This window comes from Nematolebias whitei, chromosome 7 (assembly GCF_014905685.2).
Source record: "Nematolebias whitei isolate Nwh7 chromosome 7, NemWhi1, whole genome shotgun sequence".
In the NCBI taxonomy this organism is placed as follows: Eukaryota; Metazoa; Chordata; class Actinopteri; order Cyprinodontiformes; family Rivulidae; genus Nematolebias; species Nematolebias whitei.
In genome coordinates, this window is record NC_056504.1 from 39,498,925 (window position 1) to 39,514,127 (window position 15,203).

At 40.8% G+C, this 15,203-nt stretch overlaps 2 protein-coding genes across 2 annotated transcripts in view; both read left to right on the plus strand.

The window, feature by feature from the left end:
* necap2 (NECAP endocytosis associated 2) overlaps positions 1-3,094 on the plus strand; it is a 7,788-nt gene extending 4,694 nt beyond the window's left edge. The window contains exons 5-8 of the mRNA XM_037679507.1: positions 511-619; positions 720-867; positions 2,210-2,294; positions 2,388-3,094. Coding sequence (XP_037535435.1) covers positions 511-619; positions 720-867; positions 2,210-2,294; positions 2,388-2,433 — 388 coding nt within the window. The 3' untranslated portion in view covers positions 2,434-3,094. The remainder of the gene's footprint in view (positions 1-510; positions 620-719; positions 868-2,209; positions 2,295-2,387) is intronic.
* A 6,044-nt stretch (positions 3,095-9,138) lies between these two features.
* Positions 9,139-15,203, plus strand: part of crocc2 (ciliary rootlet coiled-coil, rootletin family member 2) — a 30,376-nt gene continuing 24,311 nt past the window's right edge. Inside the window, exons 1-9 of the mRNA XM_037679857.1 lie at positions 9,139-9,195; positions 9,431-9,557; positions 9,637-9,782; positions 12,302-12,493; positions 12,565-12,648; positions 12,743-12,834; positions 13,930-14,095; positions 14,168-14,274; positions 14,363-14,594. Coding sequence (XP_037535785.1) covers positions 9,139-9,195; positions 9,431-9,557; positions 9,637-9,782; positions 12,302-12,493; positions 12,565-12,648; positions 12,743-12,834; positions 13,930-14,095; positions 14,168-14,274; positions 14,363-14,594 — 1,203 coding nt within the window. The remainder of the gene's footprint in view (positions 9,196-9,430; positions 9,558-9,636; positions 9,783-12,301; positions 12,494-12,564; positions 12,649-12,742; positions 12,835-13,929; positions 14,096-14,167; positions 14,275-14,362; positions 14,595-15,203) is intronic.

Genomic DNA, 15,203 nt, shown 5'->3' on the forward strand with positions numbered 1-15,203 from the left:
GTGCCGCGCCCCACGCAAACTCCCCCCCTCCCCCCCACCACGCCATTAAAATCACCCACCCCCCCCCCCTCCCCCCCCCCCCCAAAAAAAAAAAAAAAAGTCATTAGTGGGCCGGATTGAAGTCACCCATGGACTGGAAATGGCCCATGGGCTGCCAGTTGAATAGCCCTACTTTAGAGGATATTATTAATGCCATTACTACCACTTACCGGTATTTATATTTATACTTTGGTTGTGTTACATGTAACTAAATAAATGTCATTGTATGTTAAGATAACTTTTTGGATTTATTATTTTTACTTATAAGATATAATAAAGCCCATGTCTGATTTAAAAAAAAAAAAAGCAAATATGTTTTTTGGGTCATTGTATCATTGAAGCTTTGAACCTGCAAATGTTTGGGATCATTTGTTGCATCAAAATGTTTCTTTTCATACTGCAGCGACTTGTTCAGACTCCATTCAAACTTATTTCTGACTTTTTTTTTTTAAATTCTGTCGAACTTCAAAGGTGGGTCAAGCAAGAAGGTGAGCTGGCAAAGCAGGAGGCCTCTCAGAGCACTGCGCCTAAACTGGACCTGAGCTTCAAGGAGGGACAGACCATTAAGATCAGCATCGGGGTGAGCATGTCACCTCCACGTAACCCGAGCTGATTTGTTTCACGCTATGAATCAGTCACTGGGTGATTTAAACATATAAAACTGTTGTGACTTTTCGCAGAACATTAAGAAGAAGGATGCAGGAGGTGCCAAACCACGACCTGCAGCTGGTGGTCTGCTCCCTCCTCCTCCAGGAGCAAAGGCTGGAGGAAGCGTCCTCCCGCCACCTGGAGGAGAGCAGCTTGTCTCAGCTGCACAGATTAACACCGGTGAGCCGCACTTTTTATTCACCATGATGCTAATTTTTTATTTTTTTACTTTAAAGCCTCAAAATATAACGCCAAAGGCAATTTACAGACAATGAAAAACAAAAAAGTGTTGCAATTCGGCTCAATAAACGTATATCAAAAGAAACAATAGACACATGCAGAATCAACCAACATACAGAGATTAGTCAACTAGAATAGACCAGGGGTGCGCAATACATCGATCGCGATCTACCGGTCGATCGCAAAGGCATTATGGGTAGATCACATGGCATTAAAAAAAATAGACGTTAGCCTATCATCCATCCTCACTATGAAATTGATCACTTTGTTGACCTACAGGGCAGCCAGTCACAGCCCTCGTTCTCTCAAACCAGGTCTCAGAGTGCAGGTTTTCGGGGTACACCCTCCGCCCTCCCAAGGTGTGAAATTCTCCGTGTGTGAAGTCGCACACCCAGGTGTCTGCAGTCAAACTTTTCTGCACTAACAATGGTTACAATAAATGGCAGAGAGCAGAGGGTTTTTGTGCTTCGCACCCTTTTTCAGCATGTAAAAGCAAAACTAATAAAATCCAGGGTCCAAAGAGACGTTGGTGTATTCACCAGTTTGGACGTAACTGTGCTCATGTAGACGCTGCATGCACAATGAATGTGGCTGAGCCTGGTCGGGGTTGTCGGATAAATTTAAAATGTTTTATTTATCACCTTTTCTGTGCACATGCTCAACAAACACAACACACACCTCATCTTAGAATATCTTTACTCAGCACATATGACGGCGTAGGTCAAAATACTGTCATTTTAAAGCCACATAACTATAGTTCATAATTTCTTATCTGGCAACCTGACTGACATGGAAACTACAGTGTTTTTCATATAAACCGGCTCATTTTTTTGTTTATTACCCCCAATGAATATTGAAAAAAACACTAATGTTTCCAGAGGTTGTTCTCGTGTAAACGGGGCCTTATCGTAGGTAGATCACTTTGACTTGGTCATTTTAAAAGTAGCTCGCATGCTGAAAAAGTGTGGGCACCCCTGGAATAGACAGTCCACTCCTGACCATCTTTGTGAGAAAATATCCATTTTCATTTGTAATTGGGCAGTCAGACGTTCCATCACGTTTCCATTTTTGCATCCATTGAGCAACAGTTGGTGAGCAGGGCTTAATCCCATTTAGGCTAATGGTTGCCACTAGCAACAGAATGTGCAATATGTAATGTTGATCTTTAGTGAGTAAATCCTTGAGCAGCAGAAATAGAAGAGGGTCCATGGGAAGATCTGTCCTTAGAATGTGATGTTAACTATTTTAAAGCTCATAAATCTAATATTCTCTCTTTGCTCAGCTCCTCTTTTAGACTTCGGCTCCCTGGTCCCCGCGGCCCAGCCCAGCTCAGACCTGTGGGGAGATTTCACATCTGCAGGCTCCAAGTAAGTCCCACCACTCATGAAACGTTGTCACGCCTCATTTCATCTCTCTGTTGTCTCGCTCCATCATCGCTCGCATCTTCTCCTCCTCCTCAGCTCCAACAAAGACGCTGTCCAGTCAGGATGGGTGCAGTTCAGTTGAGTCAAAGAAAACAAACTCACACTCAGGTTCCAAACATTCCCTGGACAGGACGATTGTGACAAAAACAAAAAGAGAAGACTTCACAGCTGCTTTTACTTCGTACAATAAGAATAGCCCGTTGACCAACACACTCTGGAGGATCAAACATCAATATTTTTACAGTTCTTTCTCTGCTATGCAGTAGGATTCATTCTTAGATTTGATTTTTGTTTTTTAAACAAGGGGAAATTTGTCTCGTTACACTAATCAGAATATTACTTCTCCACCTTGAATCAAATATTCCTTGTTTTGCTACATTAGATTAGTCCTTCCACTGTTTATTTTCCCAGAATCTGATTTTATTTCCTTTTTGTTCTGCAACATTTTGTCTACAGGTTCACGTTTCCTGTCCTAGAAAGATCTCGTTACACTTAATGTTGCTCATCTCAAGCTTTTGCTTCCTTGTGGGAAATCGTTTATTTCTTTTAGCTGTATAACAGCATAAACTCTTAAATATTTCTTAACACCCGATCCTAAGTTTTACATTAAGGCTCATAACAAGACTTTCTTTTAAATCACTTTTGGGGAATAGAAGATGCTGTTGTGTTTTTGAAATGTGCCTTTTACCTTACTGAAATCTCCTTTTTCTTCCACCTTAATCTGATGAAGTGCCTTCCTGAAAAAGACCTAAAATTTATGTTTATGTAAATAAACTATATATTTCTTGTTTCTTGTTTCATTTATTCGGAATAACGGACCTGATTGAGCACATAAGTAGAGAAACGTCACCTTTGCATGCCCTTGTTTAGTTTTTTCTGACTATAAAATGTTCTCCAGGAGACATTTGACTTGTCTACATGGGACCGAGTGTTTCCTTATATTTGAGGGTGACAGGGCTGCACACCATTCACAGCCTGGGTGACAGAGCAGCTAGCTGGGTGGGTGGTACGGCGTACCTGTCGGTGCATCCGCAGAGCACCCCGCTCAAATCCAGCAGCTAAATCAGATAAACCATGTGACTGAACAGATGTGCTGCTAAGTTTCAAATATGAGGAGTAAAGTCAGAGAATTAATCAAATATAATGAATTATAGATGATTATCTGTTTTTTTTCCTCTGGTGTACATTTACTCGTCTCCAACCCCAGACAGTCGGGGCAGATGGCTGCCCTCCCTGGTTCTGGTTCTGCTGGAAGTTTACTGTTCAAAAGGGGTCATTTCGTTCCACCATCTCCTCAGGACAGGAGATGGAATCTGTAAATGTATTTGTAAACCGTGATGTCAGAATGAGTCACAATAAGGAATTGTTCAATATTGAGATATTTTCCATCTGAAAAGCTTCAAATGATTTGTATTTTATTTACATTTTTTTGGAGATTTATCGTCTGATCTGGCAACAAGCCTAGGGTGCCGATTCAAAAACTTGATTTTTGTTGGTCTGGAGCGATATTGAGAATTCAAGCCCTATATTAAAAAAGGTAAATGCCTTTGCTTTACAATGGTGCTCAACACTATACGAAGGGATTTCCTGGCAGCTGCTAGAGAAAAATATTCAGTTTCCAATGAAACAGGATTTTAATTTTAACAAGGACATAATTGTTAGAAAACTTTAAAGATAAATTAGGAAGAATGAATAGTTACTGGGATCACTAGGTGTTTTTAGACTCCTTTTTTTTTTACAAATCTTAATTATTTTCACTTTATTTTGCACTGCAACCTGTTCTGACTACTGTCATTTTGTCAGCATGGGTCACAATTTTCAACCCATTGAGTACAAATCAGAGAGAGAAAATCTGTTTGATGCAGTCAGTCATGGTCACTAATGACAGCCTGAACTTTAGCACTGCTCTCTTAAAGAGGTGATGGGATAAATCCATTTCTTGTTTTTATGTCACTGGAGTTGTTTATATGTCTCAGATCATTAAAATTCCAAAAATAAAAAAAAATCACGTTCATGCCCATGATGAGTGGAATTCAAGTTCAAGAATCTTTATCTCCAAGAAGTAATTTGTTTCACAGTCAGTAGACACACAAAACATCCACACTATTCATTCAACCTTTATTTCTACAGGTAAATCCCATTGAGCCTCGAGGACTCATTTACAAGAGAGACCTGATTTCAACAAAGAATGATGACAACAACAATAAACAGTTATAAAAAGGCATACAGATTTTTTTTTTTTTTTTTTTTTTACAAATAGAATGGCTAAAAAAAAAGAAAAGTAACACAAACAGCTAGATTCTAAGGTGAATGTAGAAAACTAAAAACGAACATGTCTGCATTGGTCCTGCCAGGAGTGCAACAGATTCTTAAAGCCACTTAGGTCAAGGTCGAGAGCTTCACATCTTTTTGTAAGATATTCCAGGAAACGGGAGCGGAGTAGGAGAAGGCCATTTTGCCTAGTTCAGTCCACACTGAGGGAACACTGCAGGTAATAATGTCCTGAGAGCGCACGCTGTAGCTGCACTCACACAGAGACATGTATTATGTACTATACAAGACATTGAGATATTAAAATAACAGTACAGAAACAATCACTGTTCGTAGAGGAGCCTGATCGCTACAGGGATGAATGAGTTTTTCAGTCTGCTCGTCCTACATCTGGGCAGCAGATACCTGCATCCAGATGGAAGAAACCTGAAGTCACTATGGAGTGGATGATCAGGATCTGCCAGATTCAGCCTGGCCTTATCACTGACCTCACCTTGTGGTGGCTATACCAGCAGTTTTGCTGCACATCCTGACAATCCCCCGACAGTTTTGTGGGTTTTCTTTTCTGAGCTTTTGTGATTAATTAAATAAAGTGGGTGATGGCTTTACTGATCCTGCACTGTTTTTTCTTGCAGCTTTCTGCTTCACTGACACAACCAACAACAAAAAAAGAAGAGAAAAATAGGTGTTTAGATGGCTTCATATTTTGATCAACTTATATATATGTTTAAGAGCCCCGTTCATTTGTGTAAAATAAAAGATTTCTTGTGGACAGAAGATGTGAGTGATGTGATGTTTGAACTGGAAGTCCCTCCCCGGAAAAAGCTCTCGGAGCGAGGCTCCAGAGAGCCGCCCTCCGCCTCGGAGCCGTTTTATGGACGTTTCTTTACAGAAGAGGATCCGCAGGAGATAAAATGGAGAACAGAGGAACCCTGTGCAGAGAGAGGACACGAGGTGAGCTTGAGTTTCACGCAGAAAGGCGGATGTTTCTGCAAAAAAACGCGACACAGACAAAAGATGCACAGTTTTTATCTTCAGCTCTGAAGCTGCCTCCTCAGCAGCCCTGGTCCTCGTTTTTAATCATTATTTAACAAAAAGAAGGTCTGGATCTGACTGAAAAGTGTAATTATTTGTCTCTTTGACGCTGCAGAGATTTAAACTTTTTTCAAACTTGTCCTCTTTCTGGTTGTTTCTGTCGCTTTTAGGATAAAGAGGATGTTGGAGCTGATTCGTCAGCCTTCTTCCTTTTTGTGCAATAACAATATTTAAAAAATGATAAAAGCCTTTAAACTAAAGAAGCAGTTCATTTGAACTTCTGTGATTGGGGGAGGATGGAAAATAATTTTATGAAGTATAAATAAGCTGTTTTAGAGGAGTTTATGTGAATGAAAGAAAAAAGTCATAAAAGACTCGTCTCCATAAACCAATAATTGCACACGCTGACCAGCAGGGGGCGCTGCATACATTATATTTTAGCATAACTTGTAGCAAAGTCACAATAAATGACCAATAATTGAGTTGTTTTTGAACAATAATGTATATTTTTCTTCATGTATTAATTTCTTTAGGTCTTCTGTCCAACCTAATGCACATTGACCTGATTTATTTTCATGTGTTCAGGTTATACATGCCCTTTTGTCACAGCCATAACCAGTTTTTAATGTAATTTCAGTAAGTTAAGAACATTTTGACTTTTAAAGCAATATTTTAAACAGACAAATATTTAATTTAGATAGGGGCTGTGGGAATGTCTGCATATGGGAGGGTCTGTGGTTGAACACAATGATCCTTTTGTGTTTTTATGAGCATTCAGACCTGTTTAATCTTTGTGTCCTCATTTTAGAAAACCGAACTGAGCCTAAGTCGTGTTTGTATAAGAACTAATATGTGGGAAACGTCTTTGTTTACCAAATAAAAAGTTTTAAATTGATCTCAATCTTTGTTGATGAATGTAAATAAAGTTATCTTTGATATCGTTCACCCAGCCAGATATAAACGCAGGAGAGTCTTTAAAAGCTGCTCATTAAAAACCTTCAGTATTTTATAATGTGTAACACTCAGTGTGTGTTGTGAATTACTCTCAACAATCAAAACTTTAGCTCAAAATCTGATAAATTAGCTGAATTATAGCTGATTATGTATTTACTGAGGCGGCCATCTTAAAATGGATTTTGACTTTCAAAGTTACTCAGTTGTAGATGTTCATTCAGTAACTTTTTTAAAATGTTTTTATTTGAGTCCACCTATTGATTCATTAGATATTTTGCTAACAGATAGAAATCATTGACTCCAGCAGGCAATGGCAAAATAAAAAATGGGTTAAAACATTATTACTGTTTTGCTTTTGGCAGCGAGCAAAAATAAAAATAAATTAAAGAACTGAATCAAAAGTTTAAATACACAAAATAAATCGTTAAAAACACAAGATCTAACAAGAATGCAATTCGTTTTACAAAAACGCTTTAGGCATCTCGGTTCTGGACTTTCAAGTCTTTTATCCAGCCATAAGCCAAAGTTATTTCCATTTAATTATTAGATTTAGGACATTTGTTTCTGACAAAGAACACCTTTAATTTCATGTAATGTTGGAAGGAACACTTTTTGCCTAGAAGTGATTTTTTTCCCCCCTTTAAAAATAAATTCTTATGCAATCTGTCTTAAAAAATGTTTTCTTGTAGTTGAAAAAATTTAATGATATAAAACATAAATATTAATTTAAAATCAGTATCTCTTACGCAACAGAGCTTAGGATATAAATAACACATTTTATTTTCTGTATAAAAAAACAACTATATAAGATGCAATATTGTCTGAACGTGGTGGATTTTGAATAAATGAGATCAAATGATCTATTTTACAATATTTTTTAGTCTACCGTATTTTTTGGACTATAAGGTGCACCGAATTATAAGACACATTAAGCGAAACAAAACAGTCAGATAAGTCCAACTTTATTCAACTCATTCACAATAACCACATAAAATTGGTTCGAGGTCAGTAAGCACAACCAGAATTTATACATAAGCTAGGCCTGTCGCAATAAACAAAAAATCAATTAATCACATAATAAATGAAAATTATTGACCTCATTTTCATTTATCGGCTTTATCATTTCGTCATGTCTCTCTTTCTACTGAAGACACTGGATGATAAAACGCTCAACTCTGCTCTTCACTGACCCCTCCCTTTCTCTTTTCTCTTTAAAATCTGTTTTAACCGTCAAAAATCACATTTTTGGATCGTTAAAAGCAGCTAAGCTGAGAAGCTAAGCTACGAGCTAAGCTAACAGGCCGACCTCTGGAAAAAACCCTCTGTCTTGTCAAAGCTCCAAAATTCACAGTTGAAACCTGTGCCTTCATGTAAAAAGTTGTTTTTCTTGGCAAAAGGAAGCTGAGAACTTGTTTACTGATTTTTTTTATTATTTTTTATTAAAAGCTTTGTGTGAAAAATGCTATGCTAAAGAGCTCAAATCACACGAGCATCCGCTATTTTGAGAACCGCAGAGAGACAGCCCATGTCACATCAAGGGGCCTCCCTCACATTTTTCTTAAAGGGACACGTTGCTCTCTCCCTCACTATCCATCCTTCTGTTCAAACAGTCTTATACTGCCATCCAGTGGTCAAAAAAATGTATTACATGCAAAAAAAATTAAAAATTTCTTCTTAAATTTGACAATAATGACTAATTATTGTCAAATTTCAAACAATGTTATCGTTAATCACAATAATTTCTGAGACAATTAATCGCCCAGCAAAATTTGTTATCGTGACAGGCCTAACAGAAGGTGCACCTGATTATAAGTCTCACTGTCAATTTTTGAGAAAATTAAAAGGTTTTAAGTGCGCCTTAAAGTCCGAAAAACACGGTAATCTGTATGGCATACTTGATTCATTGTATTTTTTTTTTACTTTTATCATTAAAATGTCCTGATGTTGCTCAATAATCCAGGTAGAAAAATCTACAATATAACAAGGTTAAGTCAGGTCATCTGGATGGATTCTTCAAGTTATGACCAGTTACGTCCAGATGACCTGACTTAACCTTGTTATATTTTATCATTAAAGTCCTTAAAAAGTCTCCGTCAGGTCAATAACTTCACGTTGAGATATTTTATCTCCTGTATGATTTCAGCTTCTATCTGTTGAGCAGCTGAATATCAGTGGTTTGTGGAGGTTTTCATGTGTGGCTGTTGAGTGTCATATAGTGTTGGAGGAGGAGGAGGAGGAGGAGAAGGAGAAGGAGGAGGAGGAGGGGTGCTCTTTAAAACCTGCTAATCCTGCTGTCCTCAATCTCAGTGTCCCAGAGGAGGCGGCAGGACGGACACTCAGCTCCTCTGTAACCAGAAACTTTCCTTCGACACACGAAGCAACAAACATTTAGATCAACTCTGTGAACTAGTTTATTTTTCCATCTGCTGGACGTAGATTCAAAATAAAGATGTGGTTCAGCTTGTGAAGACATTCGATTGCCTCAGAGGTAATCCTATTTTCCCTAAGGATTTACGAAATAGTCGCCATGAGTGCCGAGGCGGCGGCAGACAGCGACTCCAACAAGCTGGAGTCTGTGATCCAGGTGAGGCTCCGCAGCTCCTCCAGCCCACCAGGTGCAGGTGTGATGGATGAAGCTGATCATGCATGTTCACACTTGTGCTTTTCATGACGCTGCAGTATACTCTGGATGTCGTGGCGCCACTTGTATCTTCTGCATCCGATCATCTCGAAGTTTCTTATTTTTTCCAAAAGATGATCTTAAACGTCACTGAATGTTCTCAAATTCTCTGTAAACGTGTTTTGTTTGTTTTCATCAGCGGCTGGAGGAGAGCGTCCTGTCTGAGGAGAAGAGGCTGACGGTTCGGGGCCCCTCACCTGATGCCCCCCCTGCATGTCTGCCTGCACGAGTGCGAGAGATCGTTACAAAGAACCTCAACGACAGCGGTGAGCGTCCTCTTCTCTTCTGGGTTGTCGCCTCGTCCTTGCTTCCTGTCTGATCACTACTTTTGGTTTCTGCAAGCAGCTGGGGCCATGTCCTCCTCGGTTCTGTCCGTCCAGGAGGAGAACCAGGTTCTGCAGGGGGAGCTGGCCCGGCTGGAGGACCTGCTGGCGCACAGCCGAGCCGACCGAGATGAGCTCGCCATCAAGTACGGGGCGATCAGTGAGAGGGTGAGCGGTCGTGATGTGTTGGGATTAAAAATCTGTCTCCAGGTGTTCTGGCTGCATGGACATTAGACAAGAACGTTTGTGGGGGGGGGGGGGGTCTCTTTGTTTTCTGTCTTTGCCTGAGATCCGCGAGTCTCCCCGGTGATGGGCACTGGAATGAGCTGAAGTGGAATGTTGCCATGACGTCGGTTGCTATGGGTGACTGTAAACAGGGGCTTCAGCTGGAGAGGAGGGATGTGGTGGGTGGAGGGTGTATATCCCCCACCCCCCAACTTGTTTTACGGTTTAACGTTACCAAAGCAACGACACAAACCTGCATCCAAAGGCAAACGGCAACTCTGCTGCAGTTCAAGTGTCCTTAAGATAAAACTTTTAATCCGTCTGCTGCTTGTCTAATCTCATGTCTGACAACTTTTAGGAAGGATTTTTGGAAAAGTTTTTTTTTTGTTGTTGCAAGTGGCAGTCTTGAGAAAACCTGGCTCTCTGTGTACCTGTTAGCAAAATACTTCTTGAACCAGAAGACAGATTTTAATGAAACCCTTAGAAATACAGATTATTAGATTAATTCAGCTAAAAGGGGCAGTGGTGGTGCAGAGGTTAATACTGAGTGAAGGCCTTCAGTTTGTATCCCCTGACCATTGCATCAAAATGTGGGTGGGAAAGGTGAAGCACCCACATCTGCCTCCAACTTCATTTGCCCTTGAGCAAGGCCCTTACCCCCACCATCTGCTCCCCCTAAAACTCTAGATGGCAGCCCACTGCACCACTCTTGTGGGCTGTGGTAGATCAGTGGTTGCGTCAGGAAGGGCATCATGTAAAAACAATTCTCGTGCGAGTTAGCTCACTGTGCCCCCCCCCCCCATACACACAAATCATAATCAGAATAAGCTTTATTATCATTGCACCGAGATACAACGAGAATATGTCCATACAGTCGTCCGAAAGATGGACGGAGTGCACGTAACTGCTGCTATATAGCGCAGCCTCTTATCCTTTTCAGAATATATATTTTTTAGATAGAAAAAGGGACAAAGCCATGAGCAGAGGGCAGTGGCATTACAAAAAAATCTCTTCACACCTTGTCCTAACAGGACACAATTTAAGACATCCAAAAACTCTGCCAGTTAAAGCACATTTATGAACATGTTACATATGCATTTGACGACGAGGCGGTCCATGATGTCCTGATAAGATGACGGTCAGCCGGCACATTTCTGATAAGCCTCCACAGAAGGTGGGGGGTGCGCGATAGACAAAGCTTTTCCTTAGTTTACACATTTCCCAGGAGAAACTGATAAGTCGGCCTGTTTTGAGGCCAACCAGAGAATCAGATTCAGATAACCCACAATTGTTGATTTATTCAGGCAGACTATTTTTCCTTGTCAGCCTTGAGTCTGTACTGATACTTCCAAGGTCTGAAATGGCCAGATTAGGGTGCATTCTACTGGTCTGTGCTTACGAGCCCCTTCAAGGTCGTTTCATGCTGACGAGTCCAAAGACGCAGGTGGCCTGTGATTCAAATCACTTCCAACTTACGGTTTAGCTCGTAAATCAGCTGATTTTGAGTCCTCAAAGCACAAACCAAATCTTCACATAGCCTGATGAGGGCCAAATTAGCTGCGGCCATCTTCTTTGTATGTTGATAAACCAGGATACAGACTATTCCAAAAACAGGAAACCTGTTATCATAAATCCATTTATATGCATTTCGGCTTCCTGGATCGACAGCAGAGGTAGACACATCACATCCACTTCCCCAGAGATATATCCAGCTGCATGCTTGTCATCCGAGCAGATGAGGGTTCTCCAGGACCCTGTCGCTTTGTTGAAAAGATGTTGTCATTTGCGTCGAAAGTCCAGGTGGTCAGATCCAAAACAGTAGTTTTAATTTCGGAAGATGTGTAAAAACAGGAGCTGCTCCGATACACGGACAGAGAGCAAAATAGCAGGAGGAAAACAGGGAGAGGGAAGAAATGCGTGCGCCTCGTTACAGAGCCAGTGAGGAAAAAAAAAGATATTGAGCTCAAATTTGTTGTGGTAGTCACTGATAGTCAACCCCAATATATGCTAATACCACCATGTGCTAATATGCAACGTTTATTATGTGCAACATATTTTTAAATTTTTATTTTGGCATGGAAGGCAGACAAATGTGCATTTTTTATGGATTGCTAAGTTTTAATTCCACATGAACTCAAAATAAATCAACAGATTGGATACAGCTCGACTTATGAGTTACAGAAAGTTGATCTTCTCTTTCTTGATTTCATAAAAAAAATGTTTTTTTTGTCATTTCAAATGTCTGGTAGATGTTTAAATCAACATACTCTACAGTTACTTGATTTATTGTGTTTAAAGGGAGTTAAATCCACAGCTCGCTCCATTAGCAGGTAGGAAAAATGAAAAGGCTTTGTGGAAACTCGAAGGTAGTTTCATACATTTAGTTGGACAATTGCAGAACTGTTTTGATTAGATGTGTTGTTTCAAAATTCAAATCATCCTTTCTGTCTTTCTTTTTTTAGCTGGAGCAGGCGCTACGGTTTGAAACGGGAGAGGCCGACCAGGATTCAGCCGAGTGCCGCAGCCTCGCCCAGCAGAACGTGGATCTGCGCAGACGGCTGGACGAGGAACAAGCCGCCTACAAGCGCAAACTCACCGCGTACCAAGAGGGACAGCTGAGGCAGGCGCAGCTCGTGCAGAAGCTCCAGGCCAAGGTACGAGGGGATTAGTTTCGTGCAGTCGCTGCGAGTCGTGACGGTCGGTGACAGTTTTCCTGCTGCTTCAGGTGCTTCAATACAAAAAGAAATGTGGGGATCTGGAGCAGATGCTGCAGGAGAAATCTGTGGAGCTGGAGAAGCGCAGTGTGGATGTAGGTTGCTTTTAACTTAGAGTCAACAGGATAAAATGTGATTTTTACTTTTATTCAAGCCAAACGTTGCTGTAAAATAAAACTTTTCTTTCAGGGCGGCAGTGAAACGTCAAACGGTCGTCATACAGATGAAGCGAGCAGCAACCTGGAGGAGGCTTTAATCCGTCTGGAGGAAGAACAGCAGAGGTGCCTCGTCATCATCACCCAAACCACTGCACACGTCCAACACTCAGATTTCCTGAATCAACGCGTTTCTGGTTTTCATTTGACACGTTTGTTCACAATAGCTGCAATAAATTTAAAATCTTGGACGGGATTTACTTCATTTGTTCCTCAACTGCTCTGAGATCAGCAGGGATCAAACTGCTGCTGCTCAATCACAAGTCACTGCAGTAAAACTAGATGCATAACTTTTTTTTATCTTCAATTTAAATGTTTCTTTTCTGATGACTACAGTACCCACAATGCACTTGGACAGCCCGTTTGTTGAAACTGAAGAAATAATTAAGACATTTTCTGAAGCATTCCGATAAAATGACTATTAGCTCAAATTTTGTTTTGGACCTCACAGTTTCCCCTCGGTCAAGTTTTTGATTCAGTGGAGCCACAAATGTTTAACTTTTTTATTTCTAAACATTCAAGCTTGATACAGGGATCTTTACTCTCAGGTTGGAATTAAATCTTAAATTAAAAAAACGCATTTTATCCTGTCGAGAGATTTAGATGTAGAGTTTATTCATGTCCGTCACACTGAAGGGCTGCCCATCATGTCATCTGTTAGCAAAAAATCTTATGAACCACTGGAATAATTTTAATGAAACTCTCAAAGTGATTATTGGATGCACATCTACATCTGATTACCTTTTGGAATCATATTGATTCAAGATGGCCGCCACAGCTAATTAGCCCTAACTAACACAAAAGTGGCTAAAATCTTCAGCTTTATAGATGCCTAGCTAAAATTTGGTGATTAAGTAGCTGAAAGTAATCCCCACACATTATTAAGAGAACTAAGTGATCGCTCAAGATATTTGTTGGCATGTGATAGGTTTTTCTTTAATGAATGCTAGTTTTTAATTTTTATTTATTTATTTTTAAATGGAAAAAGTCCAGATTTATCCATAAAAACAGATGAGACCTGGTTACAGAGATGAACAGCCACAATGAGAGCTTTACTTCAAACAATTCTAAATGATACAACGGACGCTATCTTTGGAGCTGTGTTTGACTAAATCAGATTTTAGTTTGTAAAAGTGTTTTTAATCTTCTTGCTGTTTTTAGGAGCAGCAGCTTGTCTGCGGTGAACGCGATGCTGAGAGAGCAGCTGGAGCAGGCTGGTCTGGCCAACGAGGCTCTCAGCCGGGACATCCGCAGGCTCACTGCTGATTGGACGAAAGCCAGAGAGGAGCTGGAGCAAAAGGAGTCGGACTGGAGGAGAGAAGAGGAGGTGAGGGATGCTGCTCAGACAGTGGCACGCCTTTTGGAGAAATTAATCTTGATGTTTTTGCCTCTCCATCAGTCTTTCCACAGCTACTTCAGCAGCGAGCACAGTCGGATGCTGATGCTGTGGCGGCAGGTGGTCGGGTTCAGGAGGCACGTCTGTGAGATGAAGAGTGCCACCGAAAGGTAGAGATCCCCAAACAGGACGTTGGTCCATGAAACAATCTGCTTCTTGTTTCATCTTTCATGCCTGTCTGTGTCTCTCCCGTCTCAGGGACTTGTCGGACATGCGTAACGATCTGGCCCGGATGTCCCACTCAGCCCAAGTGTCCTGCGCTAGCCTGTCGGCTGCTCTGGACGAGCGGACGGGAGGTGCTGCTCTGGCTCTGGAGCGGGAAAAGGCCCTGAGGGTTCAGCTGGAGCAGCAGCTTCGGGATCGAGTGGTGGAGATGATGAACTTTCAGAGCCGATCGGACGCAGAGAGAAACGAGCTGAGCATCAGGTCAGTGAGCGTTGTATATTTGGAGCCATGCACAAAGGATGTGAAGGTGTACCCTCAATAAGAAAGTCCCGCCTACATACCCACACATAAAGGGGCGGGACTAAGAAATGGTGCTATTTAGCCACTGAGGGTGTTTATTTTCTGTGACTTCAACTTCCGGATTCTGGTCTTGTGTCTAGCTATAGCATATGTTGACGATTTAGATAAGTGTGTTAAAAGTAAAAACAATTACATTAAAAAACGAAATCAGCTGTTTCCAGATTCATTCTTTGTTAATAACTTGTCAGTCAAAAAATTGGATTAGGTGGAAATCAGTTTAAATGAGAGAAAAAACAATTATTATTATTATTATTATTATTATTATTATTATTATGCATGTTCAATATTCCAGGTAGAAAAATCTAACAAAGTTAAGTCAGGTCTACTGGATGGATTCCAAAACCCAAATACCCAAAACTGCAAATACTGGTCTGTGTGGCCCACCCACACAGACCAGTATTTGCAGTTTGACTCCCATCACCCTTTGGAGCACAAGTTAGGAGTCATCAGGACTCTGTACCACAGAGCAGACAGCGTCCCCACTAGCTCAGGAGCCAGGCAGAAGGAGAAATCC